The sequence below is a fragment of the Mobula hypostoma genome, chromosome X1 (assembly GCF_963921235.1).
Source record: "Mobula hypostoma chromosome X1, sMobHyp1.1, whole genome shotgun sequence".
Classification (NCBI taxonomy): Eukaryota; Metazoa; Chordata; class Chondrichthyes; order Myliobatiformes; family Myliobatidae; genus Mobula; species Mobula hypostoma.
Window position 1 is genome coordinate 23,345,504 of NC_086128.1, and position 15,774 is coordinate 23,361,277.

At 43.0% G+C, this 15,774-nt stretch overlaps 1 protein-coding gene across 4 annotated transcripts in view; it reads left to right on the forward strand.

Annotated features, from left to right (window-relative positions):
• b4galnt1b (beta-1,4-N-acetyl-galactosaminyl transferase 1b) overlaps positions 1 to 14,869 on the forward strand; it is a 120,340-nt gene extending 105,471 nt beyond the window's left edge. For all 4 annotated transcript variants that reach the window (XM_063037321.1, XM_063037323.1, XM_063037324.1 and 1 more), the window contains 4 exons: positions 3,228 to 3,415; positions 6,919 to 7,059; positions 9,491 to 9,728; positions 10,962 to 14,869. In XM_063037321.1, the coding sequence (XP_062893391.1) occupies positions 3,228 to 3,415; positions 6,919 to 7,059; positions 9,491 to 9,728; positions 10,962 to 11,179 (785 nt within the window). In that variant the 3' untranslated portion in view covers positions 11,180 to 14,869. The remainder of the gene's footprint in view (positions 1 to 3,227; positions 3,416 to 6,918; positions 7,060 to 9,490; positions 9,729 to 10,961) is intronic.
• The last annotated feature ends 905 nt before the right edge of the window (positions 14,870 to 15,774 follow it).

Sequence of the window (15,774 nt, forward strand, 5' to 3'; positions counted from 1 at the left end):
TTTAAAACGAGCGGAATTAACAAAACAAAAAGAGCAGCAGATCCCAAGTCATTGAATTTCCCTTGACATGTAAAGCCTGTTGCAAATATTGGCATGTCAGCAGCTCTGTGCCTGACTTGAATTGTAGTGTGGCTCAGTTTTGACTTGATGCTGTGGTGTGAAACGTGGATGCTTAATGTCTCTCCTGATTTGTATTCCCACTGCAGCATCTAAAGGTGTGTTTCTGTGGATGGCCAAGGCAGTGCTCCACATTCACACCAAGCTATGAAGCAAGTTCTCAGGAGAATATCTCAGAATGCAAATGTGATAATCAGTATAGTGACTGAAGCAAGGCAGGAACCTCTCACATTGTAGGGTTCCAGCTTTTCTGGTTGACCACATTTCGTTCCACTGGATTATTAAACTTGATCATGCTCTTCCAGGGTAGCATCACTGCAGTCTTTTGGCTTAATGTCCCCTAGCAGGCAGCTTAACATCCGTAGTAGACAACACCCTGTAACGGTGGCTACCCCAGTGTTGACCTCAACCTGGGCAGAAAGACTTCTATTTCATGGCTTCACAGGCATGCCGAATCACTTTGCAATCTTTTTTTCAATGCTGTAATATACAGCAAACAATTGCTCACAGGAAGCTCTTGTAGAGAACAATCTTCTTTGGTGGGAACATATGAGTGATAAATATCATCTAAAACACAACGCAAACCTTTCTGACTGAAGTAGCACGTATCAGCCTCCACCACTTTGGCTAGCAGCTCGTTTCAATATAACCATAACCCTGTGTATGATCCCACACTATACATCCACATTCTGGTCCCTACTACACGTAAATGTGTACTGCAAATAAAGTTCCTTGCAGCAGAAGTGGCTGATGTGGCATAACCAAACTCAGCTAGGTAAACTTAATTGATGCTTGGTGTTTGCATTTTTGTAAGCACGCCTTCCTCTTTTAAGAAATCATTTTAGAACATGTTAATTAACATGAAGGACATTCCAACAGCTAATGCCAGAAACACAAAGCAGTTCAGGCAGCATTTGTGGAGGGGAAAATAGGGTCAACATTTCTGGTCAAAAACCCTTTGTCATATCTGGGAGGAGTTAAAAATGAACTAAGTTTTGGGTTGCAGTTTTGGGTTGAAAGGAGAGGGACAAGCAGAACAAAAAAAAAAGGAGGCCTATGATGTGGTGGGGAGTGGGCAGTCTGAGTGGTACAAGATGGTGGTCTGGTTGGGGGGGGAAGAGGTGTGAAGAGAAAAGATATGAATCAGAAATAGCTGGAGTGAGAAAACATGCAGAATGTTGGAAATGCCAGACACAAACTGGAATGGTTGGTTACCTGAAACTGTTGAATTCAGTGGTGAATCCTCATTCACTCTCAGATAACCAGCCAGTCCTCATTCCAACATACTATATGTTGCCACCCTCCCCTTCAGGTATTTCAAGTTTCATTTATCTCCTGGTATTCACACCTCCTCCTCAGCCGACTTCCCCAGCTTGTCCACTATCACATGTCTCTCAGTCATCTCCGTTCTCCATTCCATCACAGACCTCCCCCTTTTGTTCCCTTTGCTCTTCCCCCTTCTCCAGAAACCTAGAAATATTTAGTTTTTAACATTTCCTACTTCTGTCAACTTGAAACATTATTTTCCCCCCATCTGAACTGTTGAGTATTTGCAGCATTTTCTGTTTTGATTTCAGATCTCCAGCATCTGTCGTTTTATTTGCATTTAAAGCATATGAAAAAATAAGGTGGCAAAAATCAACAGAGAGAGAGAGAGAGAGAGAGAGAGAGAGAGAAAGATAGATATGAAGAAAAAATTGGAAAATATATCATGAGCTAACTTCATGCCAAATCCTCACCCTGTTATGCTTTGGACTAAACAAAGAGCAACCAGAAGTGACATCGATATCTCCCTTAACACCCCATGGTACAGATTAGCCATGAATTTGCCAAATGATGGAACAGGCTTTAGGGCCTGATTGGCTGCCTCCTCTCCTATAACTCCTAGGCCCAGGAATGGGGCAGTTCAACAGCGGCTTCTTCTTCTTCTTCTTATTCTTCTTCTTCTTATTATTCTTATTCTTATTCTTCTCTTATTACAGCCCTCCGCAGGATGTATAATTAATTATAGAACTTCAAGGAACTCAAATTCTCGAATACAACCTAGTCTCACATATAAACTGAATAATAGACTCTTCAATCAGATGTTGATTCTCTTGATGGCCAAACAAAGATTTAATAGAAAACCAAAATAAATTTAAGCCAGATAGCCTCTTGAACAACCACAGTCATGTAATCCAGTAGGATGTTTTCCTATTATCTTTAAATAATAGTTTAGCCCACAATGCCCCAACCCAAGTCTTGTTAATTTCACCATATCTCTACGACTTAAAAGGTAACAGTTTGAGACCTTTTTAACTAGTGGGTGACTAGAAAAATAATACCTGCCCCTTAATTCATTTTTCCAATCCTCCTGTCACTTCTTCTCTATACCTTTTTTAATCCTACTTCTCAATTCTGCTCTGCCTAGGGGAACTCTAATTTCTACTTGCCTGCTCTGTAAGGAAGACTTTGCAATGCCATCCACAATTTCATTTCCCTTCACCCCAGCATGCCCAGGTATCCTTGAAAATCTAACTGCCCAACCCATCTTCCCTACTCTAAACAACACTAAAAGAATCTCAATAACTATGTCAGGACGAGCTTTTGATTTACTCCCTTTTATAGCCTCTAAGGCAGCAGGAGAGTCCGAACAGATGATAACCCTACGTGGTCGAGAGTCTTCTATCCACCATAAGGCCCAGAGGATTGCTAATAATTCTGTTGCAAAGACAAAAACACCATCTGAAACCCGGTGACCAATCTCAACTCCAAGTTGAGACACATACATCCCAAATCCTGCCCGACTGCTCTCTGGGTCCACTAAGCCATCAGTAAAAATCTTCAGATAAGATCCCAATTTATTATTTAAATATTCATTTGTGATCAACGCTGATGAGGTTGCACTGCTTCCTTGAAGCTGAAAAAGAAGGAATAGGTCTACTGGTTCTGGAAAGAGCCAAAAAAGGGATGGGTGGCAAGCAAATTTGGTCATCTATGTCTTCCTCAGTCAGTTTCAATTTCACAGCCCAGTTATTAACCAAATCTAAAACATGATATGGAAAGAGTGTGTTATATCTAATAAATCACTTCAAAGTAAAGGTGGTCACTAACTATTCTCTGTGTTTTAGGATATAACATCAGTGCATTGGTGACTATAGCAACCAAAACATTCTTAAGGTACGACAAGCTGAGGGAGCTGATATCGAGCATTAGGAAGTTTTATCCCAATGTCACCATTGTAATCGCGGATGACAGCAACAAACCACAAAAGATTGAAGGACCATTTATTGAGCATTACATCATGCCATTTGGGAAGGTGTAGTATGGTTTCTCTTTACTAAATGAGGCAAGAACCAAACAAGTAGGCATTAGTTGGGTGTGTACAACATATGGATATGTGGTAACTGAGGGAGATAGTGAGAATTTAGGAACAATATTGGATCTCTTGAAGGAGACAATTGGAGATTGCCAGGTCAATACAGGAGGAGGTTTCTCGTCTCATTGTTTGCTTAAGAAGAGAGAGACAACAGAGACAAATATCCACAAACCTTTTGTTGGCCATTTCCAGAGTGTCGGGAAGAGATTTTTCTCCCTGCCGTCCCAGCTTGGGAAATGGAACAAGAGAAGAAGGGTGCAGATGTTAGGCAGGGCAGAATATAGGAAAAAATATAAACAGTAGTTTAAGAAGGAAAGCAGCTACTTATACTGTGGACATCAATATCATGTAGCACTTTCAAAGGTTGATATATTCACACTCTCCCTTGGTTAATACGGGTAGTTCTGCTATAACGGGTGTTTACGTAACGTGAATTGGGTATAATGCAATTGATGGATTAGGGAATGCTATTTGCATTATATGGGCCAAATTGCTTATAAAACCCTGATTCCCTGTAACCTCCACCCAGTAATCAGCCAGCAGTGTCTCTGAAGAACACAGGCGCCACGTTCATCACGGGAGGCCACTGACAGGAGTTACTTTGGAAGTTGACAAGCCATTGCTTCTATTGATATTTGTGCAATGATATGTAGTAATAACATGACATACAGCCTTTAGTATTCTTGGCTTTCAGTAATAGAATAAACTCATAGCTATTAAAAACATCTTTATTTTTGAAAACACTGCAGGAAAAAATAAGTTTGTTATTGCAAGAATGAAACTCTCTAGCCCCAACTTGTCTTTTCTCATTGTTTTGATGACACAGGTTTATATGACGGTAAGTTTCTTAGGAATGCAACCACATCATAATAGCAGAACTACCTGTATTGATATCCCGAATAGGAGCTGAACAGAACCTGGAAGTCTTTGTCCACGGATGGCCTTTCCTTCTCTAACCCTTACCTTTCATTGCATCAACATTGCCTCTTCATTTGTCTTCTCTTCTCTTCCACTTTTTCCCTCTGCGATGCTTCTTCAAACTTCTCTCTGTAGCCATACTTACAATCATTTGCCCTTCCTTCTCCATGTACAGCTTACTGTGTGATAACACTCCTGTGACGCACCTTGAGATGTTTTGTGATGTTAAAGGTAACATATTGCTTTCTTGGTGATACTAAGCCCCATGAAAAATAGTTAGACTGACTATATAATACAGGTCATGCATAATATATTGTACAATCGAAAATGCAGACAATGTTTTCCAGTCCTGATATATTGTCCCTTGCTCTCAGTAAAACATATTGACATTATATATTCTGCCTGTAATGCACAGAATACCTCAAGGTGTTTTGCACTTGGATATCTGTCTTGAACCGAGAAAGCAAGGAGATTAGAGAAGGTGGCTGAGGCCATTGTCAAAGAGGTTGATTTTGTGGCTGTGTCTGAATCAAAACCAGCTTGAGGGAAGCAGTTGAGACTGTGGGGGCCAGAGTTCTGAAGGTTTTGTTGCTAATTGTGTGGTGGGAATCCAAGAGTCAGTGAAGGCAGTGAGGTGGGTGAACTGGATTTAATGTAGACTGGGAAATTGGGAAGAGTTGTGGGGGTGGGGGGGGGGGTTGGGTTTTGGACCTTGGGAATGAAGAGAATTATTATTACTACTGATGTATTTTGTGGACACCTTAACAGTCGAAACCAGATCCAGAAAGCCTTTGGCAGATTAATGAGGTGAACTAAGTAGAAATGTGCTCACCATCAGAACATGTTCTAAATACTGAGCAACTCTTACTCTGGGGGTGATGGTTTTGTCATTTTCCAGTGCTGACCCTGCTGAGGTTTAATCGCTGTTAACCCAGGGCATATAGATGCATCTCTGGCAGCTGGAAATTCTGACACCCTTCTTCCTTCCTGGAGGAGAAAGTTGCCCAAGTCCAACTAACCTCAGCCATGCTCCTGTGAATATAATGATGTTGGGGGGCAGGGGGGTTGGAAATTTATTGGCCTACAGAACAAAAAACAAATCCTCTGGTGGTTCAGCTTAATGGCCTCACCTCCATAAGGGTAGTCTGCTCCTGTGTGGGTCCAAGGAACCTCTAGTGTCAACCATTTCCCCCCTGACTCTGCCTAGTATGCAGCAAGAGGCGGATCTTCTTCCTTGGTAACAAAGGAGTTACCCAAAGTAAATTAAGAACAGGCACAATGGACAGACGAGGGGAAATTCTACACAACAAATTCCAAATGCAAATCTGTATTGTTCTCAACATCTAGCGTAAGTGATAATATAGGCTTGTTTTCTTTTGATGCAGTTGCATTGCCACTCCTCATGTATTTTTTTCCAAACTGTAACACCTCACACTTTTCCACATGCTGTTTGCTTGAGGTTTCTTACCGTGCTGCGCACTGTTAATTACACTTATTAGTTTTGTGTCATTTCCAATTTTAAAATCATGCCTGATACCTTTAACTCTTGAACATTAATCACAACAGGACTGAAACCTGCTAAACATTGCTCCCCCTAAAGAGAGTCATTTGCCATGACTGGTTTTGATCCTTCAATCCATTTTAAATTCAGCCTTTACTTCCTTTTTCATTCACTGGGCTCCGATTTTATTTTTAAAGTTTAGGCAAATTAATGTTGGTAGTTTTGTGTAGATATACAGGTATACTGCATGCAAAACACTCATTGAGTCAGAGAGAGGTACAACATAGATAGGGGCCATTTGGGCTGCCAACTCCACTACAGCCATCCAGCAAATATTTCCATAACACCGCCCCCCCCCATCTACCTGTGTCACCACCTTCAGGGAACCATGTACTTGTGCCTCTTGTTCTCTCTGTTCTACAGCACTCCCCAGGGCCTCGTCATTTACTGTGTAAACCCTGCCCTGTTTAACTCCCCAAAATGCATTACTTCTCACTCGTCTGAGTTAAATTCTATCTGCTACTTCTTTGCCCATAGATCTAGATCCTGTTGTAAACTCTAGACTTTCCTCACTGTCCACCACAGCAACAATTTTGGTAGACATTAGATGTTGAGAACAAGTGAGACAGAGGAAAATTTTCATCCCTGAAAACTCTTAATGACTGCTGTCTTTTAGGTTTCTGCACTTGGCCTTGGTGGGATGGCAGTTTTATAGCATATCTCATTCCATTTCTAGTATCCATGCTAGCCATCAGCAGTTAAACACACTCTTAAGCCACACCAGAGTACAGAATGGCTGTTATTGAGTGAAACTTGCCATTAAGCTACCAAAAAAATACCTCGTGTAAAAACAGCTTTCCAACTATCCCTTGTCCCTTCAACTCTCTTTGCTGCCAATTCATAGTTAGTGAGGAAAGAGAGGTCTAATTGAGCTGTGTCATGGACTTTTACTTGGATATGTGTGAGAGAGAGAAGATGAAGTCTGTGAGTTTGTTGAGAAATAATGCATGTATGATCTCCGCAGGGTTGGTTTGCTGGACGGAACTTAGCTATCTCCCAAGTCACAACCAAGTATCTACTCTGGGTGGACGATGACTTCATTTTTACTGCCAATACCAAGGTTGAAAAGCTAGTGGACATTTTGGAGAAAACAACACTGGACTTGGTAAGACCAGAGTTTTAATATTTCAGTTGTCAGGAAGTCACTCTTGTGTAGGATTAGGGCACCCTGGGATGCAGTCCCATCTGGACTGCAGGACCAGTCATTTACCATTTACCCAGTGGAGTCCCAGTATTGATACTGTTGTCTGGCTGGCAGCTACTGGACATATGAATGTAAGAGATAGGTGGCTCAGCCTCTCAAGCCTGCTCGACCATTCAGCACAACTGCTGATTGGCTTCAACCTTCTATGCCTGTTCTCCATAACTGTTCACCTCCCCTGCAGACTCTTAGAATCTTGTCAATTTCATTCTTTATTATATTTTATAGAACATTCAGTAGAACATAGAACATTGCAGCACAGTATAGATCATCTGGCTCACGATCTTGTGCCGGCCTATTAATCTACTCTAAGATCAATCTAACCTTTCCTTCCTACATAGTTCTCCATTCTTCCATCATTTATATGCCTATCTAAGAGTTTCTTGAGTGCTCCTAATGTATCTGCCACCCTTCTAGGGCATTCCATGCATCCACCACTCTCTGCGTTAAAAAAGCTACCTCTGACATCCTTCCCTATACTTTCCTCCAGCCACCTTAAAATGGTGCCCCCTCGTATTAGCCATTTCCACCCTGGGAAAAAGTCTTTGGGAATAATATTCAATGACTTTGCCTCCACGGCTCTCTTGAGGAAGAGCTCCAGCGATTTACAACCTTCTGAAAGAACAAGGTCTTCCTCAAAGAGTCATGGAGTGGTACAGTACTGAATCTGCCTCTTCAGTCCACCTTCTCCATGTTGACATTTCTGTCCATTGATTTTGATTCCATTTGCCCGCAATAGGAACATATCCTTCACTCTCTTTCCTATTTAAGTGTCTGTCTAAATGCCTGTCAAACATATTGATTGTGCATGATTCCACCATCTCCCTTGGCAGCACATTCCAGATTACCAGCCTTGTCTCTGCCTTTGGAAGGTGACCTCTCATTCTGAAACCATGCCCCCTAGTTCCAGATTCCCTCCCGTCTTCTTTCCACACAGGTACCTCTGAGGTGTCTTCCTTCTTTCTGAATCGTGCCTCCCCCTCTGCCAAAGGTGACAGAGATCTTGACCACATCTCATCCATTTCCCGTACCTCTGCTGTCAACCCCCCTTCCTGGACAGGGCATAGGCAGTGTTCCTGTGCTCCTCACCTTCCATCCTACTGTGCGGTGAAGGTTCACCAGACTCTTTCTTGAGACGGAATTCTTTGCACTGTGTTATCTTCCTGTACTGCACCGTACAATCATTTATTGTCTTCCCTTTTACTATCTCAATATACTAATGATCTGTGTGAATGGCATATAGAGCAAAGTTCACTGTACCTCAGTACATGTGACAATAATAAACGAATTTACCAACTTGTCCACCACACTATGTAATTACATTTATTTAAGACTTAAGGACTTAAAATTGTCACTATTAAATCAACATAAAGTTTTATCACATTACCAATGTTTTTTGCGGGAGGATATTTTACTCAGCGATTAATGATTAATCCTGGTTTTAAATATTTCATCCCTAGATTAGGTCCAAATATATTGTTCTATGAAGTTCACTTGAAGCTGTTGCATAAGCTCACCTTCAAGAATGCCTTTACCAATTTGATTTTCCCAGTCTCTTTAAAATTAAAGGCACCCACCCTGATTATTACATTACCAGTATGGTCCATAGCCAGTTTTGAATTAAATATGACAACTCGCCCTGGATCCCATGGGACCCAACTTTTTACACTAGTCCAAATTTAAAATGTCCTTTGTTCGCTGTTCAGCATTATAGCTCGTGTTCGGGGCTCCACCAGTGATGTCTGCCTTAACATAATTACACAGCTTCTGAGCTTGGGTGCTGTCTGTGTGGAGTTCGCATGTTCGCCCCGTGATCACATGGTTTCTACCAGGTTTGCTCCCACATCCCAAAGGCATGTAGGCCGGTGGGTTAATTAGCTGCTGTAAGTTACCACGAGTGTGAATAAGTGCTAGAATTGGGGAGGGAAGGGTTGATGGGGATAGGCGGAGGGTAAAATGGGACTGGTGTAAATGGGTGGTTGTTAATCAACGCAGATGTGTTGGCCCTAAAGTATTGGTGTATTATTGTCATATGTACTGAAATACATTGGAAAGTGTTAATTTGCATGCCATCCAGACACATTGATATGGTAAAAAAAGAGAACGGAAAACAGAATAAAGTGTTACAGTTACAGAGAATGTGCAGTGCAGGCACACAATAAGGTACAAGGTCATAACGAGGTAGATCAGAAGATCAAAGGTTCATCTTCAACATCTGAGAGGCCTGCTCAAGAGTTTTATAACAGTGGGATAAAAGCTGTCCTTTGAGCTGTGGCCTCAAGCATGTACTACAGTGGTTTCGAGTTCTCCCGTTTGCTCATGTGCCCTACTGCAGGTTGGAGGGGCTGTGCGAGAGAAAACTGGCTTTGCCACCACTTTCCGACACCAGATCAGTGTGGAGCAAGGTGGAGAGGAAGGTGACTGCCTACACACTCGTATGGGTCACTACCACATGTTGGAGGGCTTCCCAAACTGCGTGGTCACTGATGGTGTGGTCAACTTCTTTCTGGCCCGCACGGACAAAGTGCAGCAGGTGGGGTTCGACCCCAGGCTAACGAGGGTGGCACATTCAGGTGAGTAGGTGATGTGTTACAGCGCGTTTGGTGTGAGCGGCTAGCATGGAGTGAAGTTGATGATTCCCTGACCATCACTGTGCTCTCCTCTGTGTTCGACATTTATTCTGGATCTATCAGTACCTCTGTTTTAAATATCTCAACCTTGTGGCTAGGGGATGGTGATGGTGTATTGGTTAAATGAAATAACAATCTTAGGACCTCCCACATCCCTAACATGTGCAGGTTGGTGGGTTAGTTGGCCACTGTAGATTCCCCCCAGTGTGTAGATATGTCAGCCGGTGGTGTAATGGCATCCACACCAGACTTCAAGGCGAATGGTCCCAGGTTCGAATCCGGCCGTCTCCTTGCACGCTTCCCATCTGTGCTGGGTTGAGTGTTGAGCTAGCAACTCGGCCTCATAAAAAGAAACAGACAAATGCAAAAGAAACGCCACGAGAGGCAGAAAGGAACAACAATGTGAAGATATGTGGCAAAGGAACCAAGTGAAGGGCGTGTGTGTAAGGGAATAGGTTGCAGGGGTGTAGGGGAATAAGAGGATGGAGAAGAGGGCTGATAGGGTATTGTGAGCAGTTTGGGCCCCATATCTATGGAAGAATGAGCTGGCATTGGAGTGGGTCCAGAAGAGTTTCATGAGAATGATCCGAGGAATGAAAGGGTTAACATATGAAGATTGTTTGACGGCTTTGGGCCTGAACTTGCTGGAGTTTAGAAAAATGAGGGGGGGGCGGTCTCATTGAAACCTACCGAATACCGAAAGGCCTAGGTAGAGTGGGCATGGAGAATAGTGGGAGAATCTAGGACCAGAGGGCGCAGCCTCAGAATAAAAGGACATCTCTTTGGAACAAAGATGAGAAGGAGTTACTTTAGCCAGAGGGTAGAGAATCTGTGGAATTCATTGCCATAAGGCTATGAAAGCCAGGTCATTGAGTATATTTAAAGCAGAGGTTGATAGGTTCTTGATTAGTTGGGGCTTCTAAGGTTATGGGGAGAAGGCAGAAGAATGGGGTTGAGAGGGATGGTAAATCAGCCATGATCAAATGGTGGAACAGACTCAATGGGCCAGATAGCCTAATGCTTCTCTTATGACATATGGTCTGATGGGTTCTTCCCTTGGGAGCCAGTATTTCTCTATGGGTTGAAGATTAAGCATAAGGCAAAATAGCTTGTTGAATCTGTCGCTGCTGCCTTGTGAATTGAACTAATAATTATATCAATGCTTCCTGTTGACAGAGTTTTTTATTGATGGACTGGGCATTCTCCATGTTGGGTCATGTGATGATGTCACTGTGGATCACGCCACCAAGATCAAACTGCCCTGGACCAAGGCTGGTGAAAGTGAGAAAACTTACAAAGAATTCCGATACCCCAAGTCACCAGAAGCAAATGTCCAGCTGAAGCACGGGCTTTTTTACTTGAAAAACAGGTTTAAGTGTATGATAAAGAACTAAGAATAAGAGCCGCCCTGAAGTGGCGGGAAGAGAGAGACTCCAAAACTAATCTTTAATGTTGTGCCCAGTATCAAGAGAGCTAAGAGCTCTTAAGAAATGGAGCAATCTGCTCCAGTGTTTAGGATTAGGGCCCAAGTTTTACATAAGTCACCTCATGAAGAGCTTTTAGCAAAGCTGGGAACTTAGACATAAAGACTACTAAAGATGGAATTCCAGAGCAGAGAATCAATAATTCTTTTTTTAACTGGCTAAATTTTAAATGTACTTGTGTTTCAAGTCCAGTTCTGGATCTGAGATAACATGACCCCCTGTTCTATTGTGTTCTACCACTTCAATCACTTGGTCGTCACAAGATGAACATTAGAACTGACCTGTGTCAGACTCAGTTAATATAAAAGCCTTTCTCCCTCATTTGAAACTAACAATGCAATTTGCCAGAATAAATAACTCTTTAATGATTAGTTGATGATCTAGTTAAAGGATTATCTATGTCGAAGAGACCCAGTTGCAGACTAGGTGAACACTTCACTGAGCACTATCACATGGCTGTCTGGAGCTCCTGGTTTCCAGCCATTTTAATTCCCCCCCCCCCCCCCAACCACCATACCCACACTTACCTGTCTATCCTTGGCTTCTTCACTACCACAGAGAGGCTAAATACAAAATAGAAGAGCAGTTCCTCACACTCCCCCTGGATAGTCTATAATACAATGGCATAAATGTTGAATTCTCTAACTTCAGTAACCTGCTCCCTCTGTCCCTTTTCTCTCTCCTTCTGATCCACCCAGTTCCTCTTACACCCAGTCCAGTCCCCATTATCCTGTCAGTTTCTCCTCTCCCACCCACTCCACCTCCCCATCATCCACACACTCCTCCCATTGCTCCCATCTGCCCCACCCTCCTCCATTATTTGGTTCCATGCTCCACCTTCCTCTCTGATCAGACCCACCATCTGCAGCCCTTTGTTACCTTCACCTCTCACCTCCCAGCCTCTGTCACTATCTCCCTCCTCCATCTGCTGATCGCTCCTGCTCAACTGGATCCACCCATCACCTCCACCCCTTCCCCTCACCTCTTTGTACTGACTATCTCCCCTCCACTCTTTCAGTCCAGATGAAGAGTCTCAAACAGAAATGTCAACAGTCAATTCCCCTCACAGATGCTGTCTGACCTGCTGACTTCCTCCAGCCTTTGTTTTTATGCTCCAGATTCCAGCATCTGCAATCTCTTGTGTGTCTATATGATGCTCCATCTGCTGTTTGATACCGACTAATGTGTCAATCACTCACTTTGCTTGTTTCAGTAATCAAGACTTCAATCTGTCATTAGTGACTCAGTTGTAACCAAGAATCAAGACACTGCCTGGCTTGGACTCAGTTTGAGCAAAGATTGGATCCATACAAACTTTTTGAAATATCTGCATGACTCAGCAGGGATAAATTTTGATTAGAGATCGTATATTGCATGTCTCTGCTTGTAAGATCTCCCTGACAGAACAGCAACAGCAATAACAAGAAAGTTGCATTTCTGTAGCACCTTTAACAGCATAAAAATGCCCCGAGCTGTGTTCACAGGAAGGTTATCCAACATGATTCAATATTGGGCATTGTCAAAGAGATCTTGGCACATGATAAGAAAATTTATCAGAAGAGTTATCTTAAGGAAGGGCAAAACCGAAAGGCAAAGAGTTTGAGAGAGTTTCAGAACTTTAGACTTTGGCATCATAAAGTACACACCCTAGGGATAGGGCGGAATCGATTAATGTATTGTGAGAGTTAATTTGTAGTACATGAGGGTGCCATTGAATAGAATGGAGTGCAGGCGTATCTGAATAATGCCAGTGCTTAAAATGGTTACACTATGATAAAACTACTACTTTGCATCACCCCCCTTGAGTATACATTGAGGGGTAATGTAGCTGAGATATTTAAAATTCAATAGGGTTGAGGGAGAGAAATGGATTTCTCTTCGGAGGGAATTCAGAATAAGGGGGCAAGATTTTAAGAGTGAAGAAGTGAGTTCAGTGGTGAAAGCAGGACGCACCTTTCCACAGGGTGGCTGGGAGGAAGTTTGAAAATTTCTGTGCAAGAAGGCTGCAGTGATGGTGTTTTATTAGGGAAGAATATGGAGGGATAAATAGAGTTATGGTATGGATCAATAATGATCAAATTAATTGGAATTGGTGTTAGTTTATTATTGTCACATTTACCGAGATAGAGTGAGAAGCTTTTGATTATGTGCCATCCATACAGATGAGATGATACAAAAGGAAAGCAGACTACAAAATATCGTGTTAGAGGCACAGAGAAAGTGAAATAAAGTGCAAAGGGCCAAATGAGGAAGATTGGGAGATCAGGAGTTCATCTTCAATGTATGAGAGTCCATCTAAGAGTCTGATAACCATGAGATGGAATGCAGTGTTTGAAGGACTAACTGTCTCTCAGGTGTTACATCTGGCTCAGTTGCTCGCTCAAATCTGTGCCCTTTAAGGTTAACATCTAGGCTGCACCTACAGCGCCATGGTGGAAGGAGTGCACTGATGTGACCATGTTTCTTACATGTGATGTTCTGAGCCTTTCAGTGATTTCAAAGGCCGTGGCCCGATGTCAAAGATCCCTCATCCCTCAAACGCAAAGCATAGAAATCTGCGAGCTCCCGCAGTGGCTGCAGTCACTGGGGACTACTGAGTCCCCTTTCACACTTTCCTCTGTGTGCTGTGGCTTGGCAGAGCCGGTGCAGGGAAGTAGCAAGGTCTGGCCGGCAGCAGGGCCAGGCAGGGGAGAGTCCAACGGCTTCCTTTGTTGACTAGTGGTTAGAGAGATTGGGTAATTTGTGTGGAGCAAAATGAGGATGGGAGTGGAGGTACTATCTAACTTAAAGGGAACTTCAGAGATTGGAGAGGCTGGGCTCATTTTCTTTGGAGCAAAGGAGGCTGAGGTTGGACATGAGAGGCATAGATAGAGTAGATAGTAAACTTTGCCCTATTACGTAAGTGTCTAAAACCAGAGGGCATAGGTTTAATGTAAGGGTAAGAACTTTAGAAGGGATTCTCGCAGAGCTGGTGTTGGAATCTGAAACACACTGCCTGAGGGGTAGTGGAGACAGGGACTCTCGCAATGTTAAGAAGTGTCTGGATGAGCACTTAAATCACCAAGACTATGGACCAAGTGCTGATCAATGAGATTAGTAGAGATGGGTAGTTATAGTCACCATGGACTCTATGACTCTGTCTGAGTTTGGCTCACAGTGTTAGGTTGGTACCCGCAATGGGGAAAGCTCCTTTAATGTGCGCTGCTACAGATCAAGCAATACTATGAAATAACTGGTGGATCTGAGCATGCCCAGTGACAGGCTCAACTCCGAAAAGTGTGATCTGTTTTCCCAAGCAACACTCTAAATGAAGGCAAATCCATTATTGGCAGAAATGTCATTCGCAACAAAGAAGTGCCAGCTAGACTTTCAGAATGGCACAATGTGACCTGTAAAATATAGAAACTGAATTCCATGATGAGAAACAAAATGGATTTTCATATGCACGTGACCAAATCTTTAGTCCATGGTGTGGTGTTATCCCATTGCTGTCTCTGGCATTTTGCTTTTTGAAAATTGGCTGCCATGTTTCCTACATTACAAGATTTCAAACCAAAAAGCACTTTGAGATATTGTGAAAAGTGCTACTGAAATACAAGTTTGTTCTACCACTTATCTCTTTCTGTCATTCTTTCTGTCTCGGGAGATGGGTTCCTAGTAATAACTGTGAAGTGGCTGGAAAGATAAATGAAGAATTTAATTAAGCATGTCAAAAAGGCAGGGTAACTTTAATTTGGGATTTTAAATCGGGATGATCAGACCTCCAAAATTTCTAAGAAGCAAATAGGCCGTGTCGGCTTAGTTGTGAGTCAGATCTGGGACTGGTCTAACAGAGCCAAAGTGGTCATTCATGTGGCTCTTGAAAGGGAAAATATGGAAGGAGTGCGAGGATTTTACATATTGGAAGGGATATCTCCCCTGTAGTGAGACAGAAAATGCTCACAGCAACCTCACAGGAAGCACAGAAGGGAGAGAAGAAGATGAGGAATGCAGTGGATCTCAGGGATTCCATAGTGAAGGGAACAGACAGGAGGTTCTGTCAGCCTGATAGAGATACCCGCATGGTGTGTTGCCTCCCAGGTGCCAGGGTACAGGATGTTTCAGATCGGGTGCAGAGTATTCTGAAGGGAGAGGGTAAACAGCCAGAAGTCTTGGTACATGTTCGTACCAATGACATAGGTGTGTGTTCGTCCATCGTCGACGCCAATGAGGACTTTGACACCATTATGATGGTGTCGAGACTAGCGCGTGATTTCGATTTAAGTGAGGGAGAGTTGCGCAGTGTCAGCCTCACTCTCTCTTCCCAATTCCCATCTGGATCCAGTGGCAAGACAGAGTCAAGACGGCTGGAGATGGGACTAGGCGCAGTGGATGACCAGGATGTCTTCTGTGTCTTGTCCTGCTCTACACGTTCCACGACGCTTGCAGAGACCGCCTTCTTGACCGTTGGACCTTCCAAACCAATGACATAGGTAGAAAAAGGGAGGAGATCCTGAAGAGAGATT